The 17,242-nt window shown below is 39.3% G+C and overlaps 1 protein-coding gene across 1 annotated transcript in view; it reads right to left on the reverse strand.

Moving 5' to 3' along the window:
* Positions 1 to 17,242, reverse strand: part of FER1L6 (fer-1 like family member 6) — a 205,173-nt gene that overhangs the window by 130,886 nt on the left and 57,045 nt on the right. Inside the window, exons 13-15 of the mRNA XM_036739631.1 lie at positions 15,427 to 15,547; positions 12,095 to 12,195; positions 1,691 to 1,781 (exon numbers count right to left, since the gene is read on the reverse strand). Coding sequence (XP_036595526.1) covers positions 1,691 to 1,781; positions 12,095 to 12,195; positions 15,427 to 15,547 — 313 coding nt within the window. The remainder of the gene's footprint in view (positions 1 to 1,690; positions 1,782 to 12,094; positions 12,196 to 15,426; positions 15,548 to 17,242) is intronic.

Genomic DNA, 17,242 nt, shown 5'->3' on the forward strand with positions numbered 1-17,242 from the left:
CCAGCATAAACAATCCTGAGTGGGGCTAGAGCCAGATTAAAATATAATTGGGAAATAAATAAAAATATAATAGAACATGGATAATGTTAGTATGTGGCTTTCTAAGTCAATTTGTGGCCACTAGGATCCTTATGTATGGCTTAGGGACCCTATTTCTATTTAAGTTTGATACCATTGCTTTAGGGACAAGTAGGTGGTGTTATAGATAGAGCACCAGTCTTGGAGTCAGAAGGACCGGAGTTCAAATCTGGTCTCAGCTACTTATTAGCTGTGTGACCTTGTATGAGTCACTTAACCCTGTTTGCCTGAATTTACTCATCTATAAAATGAGCTGGAGAAGGAAATGGTAAACCACTGTAGTATCTTTGCTAAGAAAATCCCAAATGGGGTCACAGAGAATCAGACATGACTTATCCATTAAACAACAACAAAACCGAGGCATCAGAGGGCATTCCCCCACGTCTTCGTCAGCTGAAATCCTTCCCATTCTTCAAGACTCAGATCGAATGCTGCCTCCTTCATATATTCTTTGCTAATACCTTCAACTAAATGTGATGCCTCCCATAAGAGATGTGGTATCAGTATTCTAATTCTCCTTTTACAGATGTGGTGACGTCATTTGCCTGGGATCATACAGCTATTAAATGGAAGAATTGGGCTTCATACTCAGGTATCTTGACTTGAAGGTCACTCTGAGTCTCTCAGAGCTTACAGAAAGGAGGTGGTACGAAGGCTGTGGACCATTTTAGGCTTCATCAAACATTTTTCTTGCAAAGAGCATGCTTTCTATTCGTTCCTGGGCTTGTGGGATGGTGGATCTGTGCCAGTTTTCACAGGTGAGTCAAATAATAACTCATATTCAGAGAGTTTACACTTAACAAAATGTTTTCCTTACAACAACCCAATGAGATGGGTATTCTTCATTTCCCTGATGAGAAAACTGACACTCAAAAAGATTAAACTCTGTGCTGTTCATCACACAACTAGTTAAATGGTAGAAATGAGATCCATTATCCTGGCCTCCTAACTCCAGCGATCCAGTGCTCCTTTCCACTATACTAAACTGGCTTTTCAAATGATCAATAACAGCTAATATTTAAATAGTGTTTTAAGGTTTGCAAAACATTTTACATACGTTTAATAGCACTGTAAGATAGGTGCTTTTGTTACTCTCATTTTACAGATAAGGAAACTAAGGCTGAGAAAGGTTAAGTGACTTGCCCAGGGTCATACAGCTAATAGGTTTCTGAGGAAGGATTCTAAGTAGTCAAACTAAACTCAAAGACTCAGGTTAAGGTCAAAATTATATGCACTTAAGCCCTATGCACTTCATACAGTAAGACCCCAATAAATAACTATCAAATTGACTCACATCTAGAACCCATGTAAAATGTGATTTCTTCAAGGTATTGTGGGTATTATTTCTACTTTACAGATGAGGCTTACAGAATTTAAGTCATTTGCCCATGGTTATACAGTATTTCAGCCTATGTCATTCTTGATTCCCAAGTTCTGTACTTTTTTCCACTTCACTACCCTGACTTTAATGTGCCTGTCAAATGAAGGATTTGGATAAGACAATCTCTAAGCTCTCTTGCAGCTCTAAATCTATGAGTCTATGATGAGACAAATGAGGTTAATTTAAAAGTCCAAGCTTTAATTTCACAATATAGATAGCATTTTCACAGACCAGCTCCTGCCAACATAGCTTGAGTCGTTTCACGTCCAAAGTGGTCTGGTTCAACATTTTTGGTTTCTTTTCTGCTTCAGAGATGAAGGCACTATAAATAAGGAAGAATGATATAGAAGCATGGTTAATGATACTCATTTCACATTATTGTCAAAGTTTGTGAATAGGTTCTCTGCTATATGATGGAGACACTGATAATGGGATAGAAGCGAGATTTTCAATTTGATATTAAATAATGATGAGTCAACTTTCCTAAGGAAGAAAACAGGAATTTGAAACACCGCTCAGGCATTAAATTAGGTTTTAACAATGACTTTATTTTCCCCTCTTCCCAAAGTCCTGTGGGTACCACTATAACCACAGTTAATGAAAGTGGTAATGATAGACTTGATACAACTTTCCCTCTTTCTTGAATTGCAAGATTGCATTCATCTGCGCATCCTCTCCACCGACTCAGATCACAATCCCTCCGTTCCTTGATCATTAGTTTTTTGAGTTGCTGAGCCAAAGAAATCATCCTATGGTGACTCAAATAAATCCACAATCTCATCGATTTGGCTGTTCCTTCCAACTATGCAGGTTATAACATCCAAGCCAGTCTATCCTGTGGAACTCTTGCCCATCATTCTGATATCTCAAGGTTATTGGTGCAGTACACTCTGTCTAATAGCTGTGCCTAGCTATTGCCACATGACCAACCCATTTTCTTTTCCAATCACCTGATGAAATCCTTTACTCTATTTCTTCAAACTGTCTGATTTTTTTATATGTTGCAACCTGTTCACACCCATCACATGCCTTTTCATTGCCCTCTAAGTGAATCTCATTTTTAATCCGTCAAAGACTATAATGTTTCATGACTCGTCGTCATGTAACAGCACTAGTAAAATATTGGTATGTAAAAACTGTACCTTTGTTTCTTAGGAAAATTTGGATCATTAAAGGAGCTTTGCAGCTTTCCTAAGTTTATCTAGTCTTCTCTTTGATCCTTGGACCAATTTGCTGACCATTCATACTGTCTGCCCAGGATATCTGTATCTATATACACACATACATATACACATATATGTGTATTTTATATGTATGTATACATATTTTCATATAGATGCATATATTTCCTCTGTGTGTGTATATATATACACCTATATATATATCAGTGCACAAATATATAAACATAAATGCATATAAATTTATAGTACATACATATATAAAATATACCCATGTATATGTGTACCTACTTATTGTACATAAATGTGTGAACATTTGTACATATGCGTGTATATCTTGGGCAGATATGTACAGATGTATATCTTAGATATATGTACATGTATATATACATATGTACCAATGGATGAGTGCTATAGGTTGTACATCTAATGTGCCATAATCTGAACAACAGACTTTCATCCATTTAGTTTTTCTCTTGTAAATGATTAGAATGAACTCTTTTGAGTGGTCATAGATCTCGTCAAGAAGATTCAGCAGTGTCCTGGGGCTGGGTGTAAAGAGCATAATACTGTACAATCAGAAGCATGACTAACCACTTGGAATTTCCCTTCAAATTGACCTCTATTCAAGATCTCCATAATGATAATGAACACCCTTCATGAGCATATATCCTCCTATTTGAAGTCTCACTTGATGTCTATGAGCAAAGGATTATTAGATGATGTTATCTTTGTTATATCTTTCAAGGAATCTTGAATAATTTTGATGGATGAATGGAAGACACCTTGTCTGAGGAAAGCCTTTAAATGGAGGCTCTACTTGGCTAAATAAAATAGGGAGGTTTTCTTTTTATATAATCAAAAAATACAGTGAAATTTCATATGAATCTTTCAGGCATTTGTGTGAGGATAAAGATATATATCTACAAGTGGCATATTGCTTGCCAAAAGCCTGCCTATTCCCACTAACATCCTAATCAAGGATGTGCATATAGATGATTTTCATAAAAATTATACATAGATAAAAGTAGCCAACATTTAATAGTACTTTAAGGTTTGCAAAGCACATATATTATCTCATTCAATATTCACAACTCTGTGCTTTTTTCTCTCCGTTTTACAGATGAGGAAACCAAGGCTGGCAGATGTGCAGTGATTTGCCTAGGATCACACAGCTAGGAGATATCTGAAGCAGGATTTGAATAAGACTTCAGTCTAGCACTCTAAGCTACCCAGCTGCCTCTAGGAAAGTACACAGATGAGAATGTAGGTGTATAGGTGAGTGGCTGACGCAGTTACAAACATCACAAACTCTCTGATGCCTCATTGTGGCAAGTAGGCAACTCTGAGTTCTTAAGGATTATGAAAGCAGAAGACAAGCTCCAAAAAGGTCTAAAAAGGATTTACATATAGGCTTGATAACAGGCTATAAATTGTCATTCTGAGGACAAACCTGGCTAAACATGGAGAGAGTTATCACCAATAAGCTGGCTACTCAGAAATAAATTATTTGGCCAAAGCAATCCATGAAACAAAACAAATTTTTTTTTAAAAATATGGTCCTAAAATTGTATGCAAAACAAAGTTCTATACACTCCATCCCAGGTTGCATTAATTTACAAAATCAAAATTAGTAATGTATTTCTTAGTTAAAAAAAACATATTGGACATCACAGAAAACTTATGATGAGGGGTTTAAAATTCAACACAGTCCATCAGAATGCTTGACATCCTCTTTATTTCATCAGACCTACACATGCTGTGAGGTGGCCTTAGATGTTCGCTTTGAACCATCTTAATTAAGCAGTGCTGCTTTTTTAAAAAAGAAAAGGAAAATAATGATGAAAGAGAAGGGAGGGGAAAAAAGGAAGGCTATTTGGGAGCTGTGAATGGGAGCTCTGAAAGTCTCTCAGGCTGCTATTTTTAGCCATGCAGGTCTTAAGCTAGACTTTGAAAAGTCAGATTACCAACAAGAGGGATAAGAAGACAGTATAGCTGCCAGGAAAAAAGCCTAATTGCAAAGGGTATGCAGGCAATGCATAAAGAATGAGACACCCTCTATATCTCCCTTCTTTCCTTCTCCCTATCCCCCTAGCCCAATGCTACCACCAAAGGATGTAACAACCATAATAACAAATGTTCACATATAGAGCAAATCAATTACAAGGGGCAGTCCTAAGTATCTGAGACTTTTGTTGTATTGACAATGCCTTGAAACAAGGAAATGATTGACATATGCTTTGAAATGTTTTGGTTCCAAGGAAATTTTCATTTAAATATTATTTGACACAATGAGATTTGTTTTCAAAAGCCGGAGGCACTAGAAACGTTTCTTTGACATAATCACCTTGGAAAACTATGGAAGACAGAATATCCTTCCTCTCTTCTCTGATACTGCTACTACCCTTGTATAGGACCCCATCACTTCATGACCAGCCTATTGGAATACCCTGCTGGTTGGGCTGCTTGCCATATGTCTCTCTCTACTTCAGTCCATTCTCATTGGCTATCCATCATGTCAGGAATGCTCTCCCTCCTCATCACCTCCTGGCTTCCCTGGTTTCCCAGCTAAAATCTCATCTTCTACAAGCAGCCTTTCCCAGATCCTCCTAATTCTAGTGCTTCCCTTTTGTTAATTAATTCCTGCATATCCTGTTTATAGGTTGATTGTACATATTTGTTAACAAATTATTAGATATTATTATTGTTAGACTGTATGTTCCTTGAGGGCAGGGGTTGCCTTTTGCCTCTTTTCCTCTCTCTTTTCTCTCTCTTGCCCAATGTTAGCACAGTATCTGACACATGGTAGGTGCTTAATAAATACTTATTGACTTACTATTTCTAGAATTCAATTTTCAGTGTGCTCCTCTGATCTGTTAAGGGTAGGGCACACTTAGAAACTTAAATGTGTCAGTTTTTCTCATCAGTATGGGTCCTCCCCCTTCTGGTGTATACCCTAGTCCATTCATACATTTCAATTCTGTTCAGTTCTGGTCTATGTCCTTCCATATACACTAGAAATCCTCTCCTGGTTTAACATTTTCAAAATATATCTCAAGAGTAACAATGTAATACTCACACTGTCCATAATGGTCTTTCATTCCTACTGTATGATTGTCCTTTTCTTATTATGCTTGCCCTTAGTGAGGGAAGCCATTGTTAAGTCCCTTAAAGACTTTAGTTTGGGAACTGTCTGAAGGAGTGAGGGGGATCAACAGTCATTGACTAGAAAAGCTTCTTTCTATAGTCTAGGAATATACCATGCATCTATGGAGAGTTATCATCCCTGGGTTCTGCCCCAGAAGGCAGCAGAGATGAAGTATTTAGCCAGTTTGGAAAGAATCATAGGATCATAGTTGGAAGGGCCCTTCACTTTCCAGATGACAAAAACTGAAATCAAGGGAGGGAAATGCCTAAGGTCACACAGCAAGTCAATGGATGAGCCAGTATTCAAACCTGAAGAGGAAATCCTGAAGAGTGGCTAGGGTGCTGGATTTGGAGTTGGGAAGACTTAGATTCATGCCTCATCTCTGACACTTACTAGGTGTGTGACCCTTGGGAAATCTGAAATTCTCTGAGCCTCCATTTCTTCATCTGTAAAATGAAAGAGTTGGACTATGTGGGTCCCAAGGTATCTTCCAGTTCCAAGCCTATGATATGTTCCCAGGATTCCAAATGCATCACTTTCTGCACGATGGTCACCTATTGGAAGCCTCATGAAGAGATGTGCACTTAACCATGCAACTCTCTTGGGCCCTGATTACAGGAGGAATTAGAGCAGATGGTAAAAAAAAAAACTGCAGTTGTTGTTGTTTAGTCATTTCAATCATGTTCAACTCTGTGGCCCCATTTAGGGTTTTCTTGGCAATGATACTAGAATGGTTTGACATTTCATTCTCCAATTCATCTTGCAGATGGGGAAACTGAGGCAAACAGGGTTAAGTGACTTGCCCAGGGTCACATAGACACACACACACACACACACACACACACGCACGCACACACACGCACGCACAGACACACACGCACATGCACACAGTAGCGTCTGAGACTAGATTTGAATTCTAAAAGATGAGTCTTCTTGAATCCTGGCCTGAAATGTTATCTACTGTGCTCCCTAGATACTCAAGGAATACCTCAGTTATGTTCAGATGCCATGGATAGCCATAAGGGGTGCAATCGGCTGAGGAGGGCCCTCTCTCACCACACTGTGAGGTGTGTACTGAAGTTTTCTTAGTTTATATATGGAAAGCCCTACCACCTGGGAAGGGCTGGTGCTCGAGGGCTGCTGAACCATAACCTGGCCTCCAGGTTCTCATTAGATGATGTGGCTGATAAAAGAGGTTAACATTCATAACAGAGGTACCTGTGATCATTAAGCTTAATAGTCTTCTCTTGACATATAGAATTAAATACCTAAAATTGTAAAGTCCGACTCCATCATCTTATAGGTGAGGAAACTGAGGCCCACAAGCGATTTGTGCACAAGCACACAAGCAGTAAGAATCTGAAGGTGGGTTTGAACCGAGGGCCTCTGACTCCAGAAGCAGCACTGTTTCCATTACTGCAGAGTTGGGACTATAGGTAGATAAGGGAAGCAGTTGCTTGGGGTGTAATATACAGGGTATTACAACAAGGGGTCCTTTGTAAATGTTTTATGAATACATGTGGCAGCCAGGTGGTTCAGTGGGTAGAACACTAGGCCAAGAGTCAAGAAGATTCATCTTCCTGAATTCAAATCTAGCCTCAGACACTTACTAGTTGTATGACCTTGGGCAAGCTGCTTAACCCTGTTTGCCTCAGTTTCCCTATCTGGAAAACAAGCTGGAGAAGGAACTGACAAATCACTCCAATATCTTTGCCAGCCCAAATAATCTCAAGAAAAGTTGGCCATAACTGAGACAATCTGAACAACAATAACAAATGAATGCATACATTTCGATGCTAGGAATTTTCATTCCTAATATCACATAGGGATTTATTTTGTATTAAGTCAACTGTCATGTGTAACAACAGAGGCTCATAGTCGCTGATGGAAAGTAACATGTAGCCTGTTCCCTTTGCCCTTCCCATCCACTGGGTTTTGTTGCTTTTTTTTTGCTGCTCTCTAATGCACTTATCATGTAATATTGACTGGTCTGACCAAGCTGGAAATGCTTCCAGTAACGGTTTCACTACAGATCATCCCTGGAGGACCAGCTTAGCTTAACTGTGTTTAGAGACATTTGTGAACAGAAGGCTCAGCACCAGGTAGTGAATTATTCATCAAGAGATGGCTGGGCACCAGGTAATAAGCTATTTAACTACCTACTAAGGCCTGGAGGGCTTTCAATATAGCTCAGAGAATAATAATAATAATAGCAATAAATTATTATAGATCATCAATATAATGATAATATAATAGCTAGCGTGTATGTAGTGCCTTAAGGTTTGTAAAGTACTTTACATTCGTTATCCTATTTGAGTCTCACAACAACTCTGTGAGGAAGGTGCTAAGGTTATTCCCATTTCATCGATGAGGAAACTAAGACTGAGAAATGTTAAGTGATTTGACCAGAGTCACACAGCTAGGAAGTGTCTGAGCCAGTAAGTTCTCTTCCTAACTCCAGTTACAATACTCTATCCGCCTTGCTGTATAGTGGAATACACAGAAAGGGGAATGGCCAAACGAGTTGTGATATATGGATATAATGGAATATTATTGCAGTGTAATAAGTAACTAATATGAGAAATTCACAGAAACGTAGGAAGACAGTATGAACTGATGCAGTGTGAACCAAGAAAAGAACAAACACAATGATCATAACAGTATAAAAGGAAATGAAACCGAATGCTATATATCTGTAATGAGATAGACTGGCATAGCAGATAGCACGATGGATTTGGAGTCTGAAAGACCTGAGTTCAAGTCCCTCCTTAGAAATTTACTAGCTGTGTGACCCTAGGCCAATCACTTAACCTTTCTCAGCCTCAGTTAGTCAATAAGCATTTATTAAGTGTCTGCTATGTGCCAGGCACTGAGCTAAACGCTGAAGGTACAAAGAAAGGCAAGAGATAAGGCAATCTAACGGGGAAAGCAACAAACAAACAGATACGTACAAATAGGCTGTACACTGAATAAACAGGAAATGATTGACAGAGGGAAGGCACTAGAGTTATGGGGGATTGGGGATGGCTTCCTGTAGAAAGTAGGGTTTTAGTTGGAACTTAAACAAAGCCAGGGAAGTAAACTGGCAGAAGTGATGAAGAAAAGTGTTCCAGACCCGGGGGACAGCCAGAGAAAATGGAAAGTCTTGTTTGTGAAAGAGCAAGGAAGTCAATGTCACTGATTCAAAGAGTATATGCGGAGGAGTAAAGTGTTAAGAAGATTCAAAGGGTAGGAGAAGCCTAGGTTATGAAGGGCTTTAAATGCCAAACAGAGGATTTTGTTTTTGATCCTGGGCATTATGAGAAGCCACTGGAGTTTACTGAGTAAAGGATTGACATAATCAGACCTGTGCTTCAGGAAAATCACTTTAGTGGCTAAACGGAGGGACAGATTGGAGTGGGTAAGGACTTGAAGCAGGCAGAACAACCAGTGCAGTATGGTGATACTTCAAGCATGAGGTGATGAGGGTCTGTACCAGAGCAGTGTCAGTGCCAGAGGAGAGAAGAGGGTGAATTCAAGAAATATTGTAAAGGTGAAATCAATAGGCCTTCACAACAGCTTGGATATGGAGGGCTGGTGCCTGAGAATAGTGAGGAATCCAAGATGAGTCCTAGGTTGTGAGCCTGGGGGACTGAGAGGACGGTGTCACCCTCAACAACACTAGAGAAGTTTGGGGGTGGGAGAGTGGGGTTTAGGAGGGAAAGACAGTACGTTCAGTTTTCGACATGTTGAGTTTAAGCTTTCTACTGGATATCCAGTTCAAGATGTCTAAAAGGAAATTGGAAATGGGAGATGAGAAGTCAGCAGAGAGATTGAAGCAGGAAAGGTAGATTTAAAAATCAGCTGCCTAGAGATGATAATTAAATCCATGGGAGCTGATGAGATCTCCAAGTAAAGTATCATAGAAGGAAAAGAGAAGAGGGGCTAGGACAGAACCCTGTGGGATACCTATGGTTAGCACGTGTGATGTGGATGAGAATCCTGCAAAGGAGTCTGAGAAGAAGCAGCCCAAGAGCTAGTGGTGTCCTGTAAACCTAAAGAGAAGAAAGAATCAAAGAGAAGATTATCAACAGTGTCAAAGGCTGCAGAGAGGTCAAGTACATTGAGAATTGAAAAAAGGCCACTGGATTTGTCAATTAACAAATCACTGGTAACTTTAAAGAGAGTGGTTCCAGTGGAAATATGAGACCAGAAGCTAGATTGTAAGGGGTTAAGAAGAGAGGAAGTAGAAGTTGCTATTGTAGACAGCCTTCTCAAGGAGTTTTGTCACAAAGGAAGAAGAGCTATAGGATGATAGTGGGGATGGAAGTATCAAGTGAGGGTTTTTTTAAGATGGAGAATACTTGGACATATTTGTAGGCAGTAGGGAAGAAGCTAGCAGAGAGGGAAAGATGAAGATAAGTGAGAAAATGAGGATGACTGAGGGGAGAATCTGTTGGGGGATAACAGGATAGGATCACTTGTGCAGGTAGAAGGGTTTGCCTTGGCAAGGAGAGGGGCCACCTCTTTGTGTGAAAAAGGGATGAAGGAGGAGATAGTGGCAAAAGGTATCTGAGTGGTATGAGATGAAGAAGAAAGAGCGGAGAGGGCTAATGGCAAATGGCTTCAAATTTTTTTCCATAAAATATGAGGCAAGGTTCTCAGCTGAGAGGGTGGAAGGAGGAGGAGCCCAAGAGGTTTGAAGAGGGATGAAAAGATTTGGAAGAGCAGATGTGGGAAGAGGGGTAGTGAATTGATAAGGGAAGTATAGTAGGATCACCTGGTGGCAATGAAGACTCATTTGAGGTTATATAACATAAATCTATGATAGATCCAGTCAGAGTGGTGACATGGTTTTCTCTGCCTTTGTTCAGCAACATGAGTATGGTAACAAGGGCAGTGGGTGGTGAGAGTGATCCAAGGCAGAAAGTTGGCAAGGCACAAGTGGCAATATAAGAGTTTTTTGTTTTATTTTCTTTTGAAGATGAGGGGGGGAGATGCAAGAGAACAGGATGCTGTCAATTAAATTGTTTCACCAGATGGTCACAAAGGGGAAAAGAGTTGAGTTCTTAGTGTGGGGGTGATGGCTTGGGAAAGAGAACTTCACGATCAAGGAGGGTTTGAATGTTGTAGTGTGGACAAAATAGGGCATGGTTTGGGAAGACAGGAGTGGTGGAAAGCCATGGATTATGATCAGATAAGGGGATTTCAAAATTCTCGAATGTGGCATGATACATTTGTGGGTGATAGCAGCAAGATCAAGGTCTGGCCATCTTTGTGTATAAGTGAGATGGGATGAAAGAGTAGCTCATGGGAGTAGGTTGAGGAGCTGAATATTTTACAGAACTTATCTGTAAGATGAGTATGACTTGAAGGCTATTTGGAGGCTCAGATGAGATAATCTATGTAAAGTGCTTCACAAACTTTGAAATGTTAGCTATTAGCTATTAATGACTAATCTTAGCCCTGGAAAAGAGATAAAGAATTGCACTTCTTTTTCTTGGAATGGTGGGAGGCTTTGGGTTGAGAATATTGAAAATACTATCAGACATAGTTACTCTATTGTCTTTGCTTAACTGCCTTTCTTTGTGGTGAGCAGAGACTGCTTAGGCTGGAGGATGGAGCAGAGGAGAGGAGAGAGAGGTATTAGAAAATAATTATGCTGTTTTATTCAAATAAAAGGCATCAGGAAAAAAGAAGGTAAAAAGCCTATGGATCAGCAGAAAGGAGCACTCTCATGGATAAGAATCATTGAATTACTGAAGTTTGTTTGAGAAATGTCTATGAAATTTAATTTTTGCTTCAATTGTTTAAGAACAAGGAGGTAGCTGATGACTCAGGGCATAGACTGAAGCATTTTTTCTCTTTCTTGCCTTTTTCTCTGAACATGGTTAATATGGAAATTTGTTTTGCATGAGTATAGTATTTGTAATAGCTTTTATTTTTCTTGCCTTCTTGATGGATGGGAGGAGAGAGGGAGGAAATTTGGAGCTAAAAAGAATTTTTAAAATCTCTGTGTTATAAAAATAAATAAAAATAAACTAATAAAAAGAAAACATGCAGAAGAAGTAATAAAAAGTGCAGAAAGGGACATAAAAATTTTTGTTAGTCTTGTTGCATTGTAAAAGTAAAATCTACACATAAAGTGATTAGGAATTTAAAATTGTCAAATTGCAATTTTTACTGCATAGTTAGCCAGTTTTTCCAGGTAGTTAAAAACATGTTTCTCAGGAGAGGTTTTATTTTGTCATCCCTCTCCCCCACCCCAACCTCCCTGCAACCTGCTTTGTAGTTTCCAACCAATTAAGTAGGGACATTTCTCTTAAGTACCTGCTTTGACCAATAAAGTTGTTGAGAGCAGCCTTTATTTTCCCTTCTGATTCCTCCTCTGAAACTTTTATCAATTCTTTTCCTTCTTCTATACTTTCTTCCTGAAAACAAAAAGCAGAGGAAAAGCTCATAAGTTCCTTCAGAGAAGTCTCACCTGTCACGTGCTATGATCACTTATATATTGCATTGTCTAGTTTTATGTGATATCAGGTTGGGGAGGGATGCTGCCCAGGTTCTTTGTACCCAGGGCTGAGTCTTGCACTAGATATCAATTAATTAATCACTCAATCAGCATACACTTATTAAACACCCTAAGGGCCAGACCCTGTGCCAGGCATTGGGGATACAAATAGAAGTTCAATTTGATCCAATTCTCTTCTGTTTCTTCCAGGCATTTCTAGATCTCGTTCATTCCTTCTCTCTCATCGTCAAGCCTTTCTGACCTACGGGGTCCTTCTTTACACTCTACAAACCTACTAGAGTCTTCCCTAATCTTCAAAAGTCTTCAGTTGATGCTGATATCCCCTCAAGCTATCTTCCTTTATCCCTCTTCCCTTTAATTACCAGGCCCCTAGAAAAAGTCACCTATACTCACAATTGCTACTCCTTTACTTCTTAACCCCATGCCATCTAGCTTCCTACCTTAGTACTCTACTGAAACTACATCCTCCAAAAATGGCAAAGATTGCTTTATTTCAAAATTCAGTCCTCTTTTCTTAGTCCTCATTTAAAAAAAATTTCTGAAGTTTTTGATACTGTAGACTACTACCTCCTCCTAGTATCTTCTTCCCCTGGCTTCTATGACTCTTTTCAATAGGTGCTTAATATACGTTTATCGATTGATTGATTGGTTGGTTCTCCTCTACCTGCCTGATCACTTATTCTTAGTCTCGTTTGTTGGATCATTATTCATCTTCTATCTACCCCTCCTCCCCATGACCCCATCCCCAAGACTGGCTTCCTCTCAGGTTCTATCCTGGGAGCTCTTTTCTCTCTACATTTTCTCCCTTGCTGAATTCTTCTGGTATCACCGCTTCACCTATCACCTATGAACTAGGAAAATATACTAGGAGGAATCAGAAAACTTGAGCTAGAAGAAACCTTAGCTAGCATCTATTCAACTTACTCATTTTTTCAAAGAGGAAACTGAAGGTCAGAGAATTTCAATGACTTACCCAAGGTCACCAAGTAGTAACTAGCAGAGTTGGGAGTTAAACCCAGGTTCTCCTTGTAATATATCTACTTTACTGTACTTTTTATGGATGATTTGGTATTATAGTTGTATAGGTGTGTATGTGTAGATAGATAGATAATATATATTTAATTGCTAGCATTTTTATAGAGCTTTAAGGTTTACCAATCACTTTGCATGTGTTAACTATTTGATTTCAGAACAAGGTAGTTGCTATTATGATCCCTATCTTACAGATGAAGAAACTGAGGCAAAAAGAGATCAAGTGTCTTGTTCGGGGGTCACACAACTAGTTAAGTGTCTGAGATAGGATTTGAATTCAAGTCTTCTGACTCCAATCCTTGTTTTCTATCCACTGTACCACCTAGCTGCCCATAGCTGCTGGTACGTTTTCCTTCAAGATTGTAAGCTCCTGTAATGGGAAGCAAAGTAGGACTTTTTGTTGTCTTTTGTTTTGGAGTGCTTCTCAGCACTAAAGCAATCAAGTGCCTTTGAGTCTTGCCTTTGTTTGAATCAAGACTCGTTGATTGGAAACAATATATATGACTTAGAGCTAGTGTGATTAAAGGTCTTTCTCACACCCTTTTGCTAAGTAGATGCTAAGCCTCAGGCCTACATCCTTTTGCTAAGTAGGCACTAAGCCCCAGGGCCCTAAATAGGATATATATGCTCTGAGGTTAGCATTTTGCTTTGGGGCTCAATCATTGGAAGAGTACTCATGTGGAGACTCTGGGTAGCTGTTAAGGAGTCTCCCCCCCAACTCCCCCCACCCTGCTTTGAAAACCCAGATGTTGGTGCTTCTCTCTCTGGTAACTATGTATGTATTGCTATGGTCAGACAGAAGCCTGTTTGTTGATTTTTCTTTATTTGCTCTGTTTATATAATTTCTGTTTGTATTTTCTCTGAAGTTCAGGGTGCTGACTTTTCCCCCGGAACTAAGTGAATGATATATGTATGTTTAATTAAAATGAGATTGTAAACCCCTTAAAGTTGCTTTCCTTAGAAAAGCAGATCTAAGTACCTGTGCTCACAGCCTTCCTGTGTGCTCTTGTTGTTGGTCTTACACCCCCATACCATCTGCTAGCAATATTGTTGTTGTCCTATTTAAACCCTGTATCTCCCCAAGCTAGCACAATGCTGAATGCACAACATGTAAGAAGTATAAACAGAGCAGCTAGGTGATGCCGTGGATAGAGCACCAGGCCTGGAGACAGGAAGAGAATAAAAAGATTGTTCTAGGTCATCACTGAGGACAGCTAGGTGGCACAGTGGATAGAGTTCCGGTCCTGGAGTCACAAAGACTGCTCTTTCTTAGTTCAAATCTAGCTTCAGAAACTTCCTAACTGTGTGATTCTGGGCAAGTCACTTCAGCCTGTTTGCCTCAGTTTCCTCATCTACAAAATGATCTAGAGAAGGAAATGGCAAACCACTCTAGTATCTTTGCCAAGAAAACCCCACATGAGGTCACAAAGAGTTGGACATGACTGAAAAACGACAGAACGACACCAACAACAATAAATATTTAAATGTAATTGAATCAGTACTCTTAGAAACATATTTGCCCAAAATAGAAGAACCAGCCTTAAACATGGATGAAGCCATCTGCCAAGTAGCTAGGCATAATTTAACAGAAGGAAAAGTCCCCTCTGCCCCATCTGTTTACTGATTCCTGGAATTCTATTTAAAAGAGACAGAGCCTTTCATTAGAAAAGGAGGGATGAAGGTTCAAATACGAACAGAGAGGAAGCATATTGACAAAAATGCTCACTATAGTGTAGGGAGATGAGGTAAGTGACAGAAAGTAGAGGCTGAGGATGTCATAGAAAGACTCCATGTTATCTTGATGTTGACCTTGTGTCAAAAGGGCTCAGTTCTTTAAAATCTAGCCCATAGCTCTAGAGCCCTCTGTCTTTGAGGAAATTTTACACTTTATAGAAGAAATTTCTTGTTCCTAGATTGAGTTGAAGGAATGGGGGAGAGTGAGGGTGGGTGGAGTAAAGAGGAACTCTGCCAAAATGTGCAATCTCAGTAAATGTTTGGTGAAACTCAAGCCAAGGCTCTCCTGGGTAGCTAAAAAATGTTTCCTGTCCCCCTGGTTCTTCATTCATTTTAAAGATTTCAACCCATCAAAAGCACTTACTAGGCTGTCAGCCATTTTGTCAAGCATATTGGACCAATGGAGCCTGAAGGTCTGATCTCCCCACGAGCTCATGAAGTAGACACATGGCTTCTTGGCCTCAAATGGCAAGTAGTGATAATTCCTGTGAAAGACATTGCACATTGTAGCTGGTTAAGAATGAGCAGGTTTCATAAAGGCACAATACCATAACAGAAAGAATTTTGGACCTGGGGTCAGAAGAAACCGGGGTTCAAACACTGACTCACATTAAATAATTATTGTGAGTCTGGGAATATAGTTTTATTTCTTTGAGTCTCAGTGTTCTCATCCTTAAGATGGGGATGGTAATACCTGTATTATCTGCCTTAGAAGACTCATGTAAGATAACAAATGTAAGTTGCTTTGTAAATCTTAAAGTTTTGATTTTAAATTTTGGTTTTTGTTTCAGTAACCATTTATTAAGTGCTTCCCATGTACTAGGAACTAGAGATACAAAGACAAAATGAAATAAAATCTGCCCTTAAAGATTCAACATTGAATTGTTATTTTGGGGACAATTTAGCTACATGTCATAGGCAGCTAAATGACACAGTAGATAGAAGCCTAGGCTTGGAGTCAGGAAGACCTGAGTTCAAATCTGATCTCAGACACTTACTAGCTGTGCAGCCCCTGGTAAGTTACTTACCCCTGTTTACCTCAGTTTCTTCATCTGTAAAATGAGCTGGAGAAGGAAATGGCAAACCATTCCAATATCTTTGCCAAGCAAACCCCAAATGGGGTCACAAAGAGTTGGACATGACTAAAATGACTGACCAAAAGTAACAAAAAGCTATGTGCCTTCTACTTTCAGGGATTTGTCTAAGAACAAAAAACTGAGCCCTCATTCTTTAGACATTGAATGGGGATACAGGAGCGTGAAATACATAAGCATCATTCAGGAGGCCACAAGAATAACAACTCCAATGATGAGAGATGACTTTTTATAATGCATTAAGGGTCACAAAGACCTTATAAGCATTATCACATTTAATCCTTTTAATCCTCACACCAGCCCTGCAAGTTAGGTAGGGCAGGCATTATGATCTCCATTCTACATAGGCAGAAACAGTTTCAAAGAGATAAAAATAACTCATCCAAAGTCATACAGCCGGTGAGTAATGGTTCTAGGATCTGAACCCAGGTAGTTACAAGCATTTTTTGGGCCTAAGACCTGAGTTTGCAAGAAACATAAGTACTTTCAAATTAATTTTTTAAAGACAAATTCAGTTGAAGGGGATGATCGATAGAGATTTGAAATACAGAAAAATTATTCCACTGCTAAAGGTGAAGAGAGAAGGTACACACAACATCTGGTAAGTTCTTTTTAAAATTAATTATTTTGGGGGCAGCTAGGTGATACGGTGGATACAGTACTGGGCCCAGAGTCAGGAGGACCTGAATTCAAATCCAGCATCAGACACATACAAGCTGTGTGACCTTGGGCAAGTCACTTAACCACAATTGTTCCCCAAAATAAATAAATAAAATTTATTATTCTTGCTAACTGAATCCTAAACTCAATCATTTCTCCATTGCTAAAGGAGTATAAGTGCTGCCAAAAACCCTCTGCATTTTGGCTTCCTGGGACAATGATCACATTTCCCTACTCTTGTTACATCTTCATTCTTGATTCTAAATCCAGTGGTCTTTCCTCTATATTATACTTCTTTTTTTAAATATTTATTTATTTTATTTATTTAATATATTTAGTTTTCAGCATTGATTTTCACTAGACTTTGAATTATGAATTTTCTCCCCATTTCAACCCTCCCACCCACTCCAAGATGGTGTACATTCT

Source organism: Trichosurus vulpecula, chromosome 1 (assembly GCF_011100635.1).
Source record: "Trichosurus vulpecula isolate mTriVul1 chromosome 1, mTriVul1.pri, whole genome shotgun sequence".
Taxonomy (NCBI): Eukaryota; Metazoa; Chordata; class Mammalia; order Diprotodontia; family Phalangeridae; genus Trichosurus; species Trichosurus vulpecula.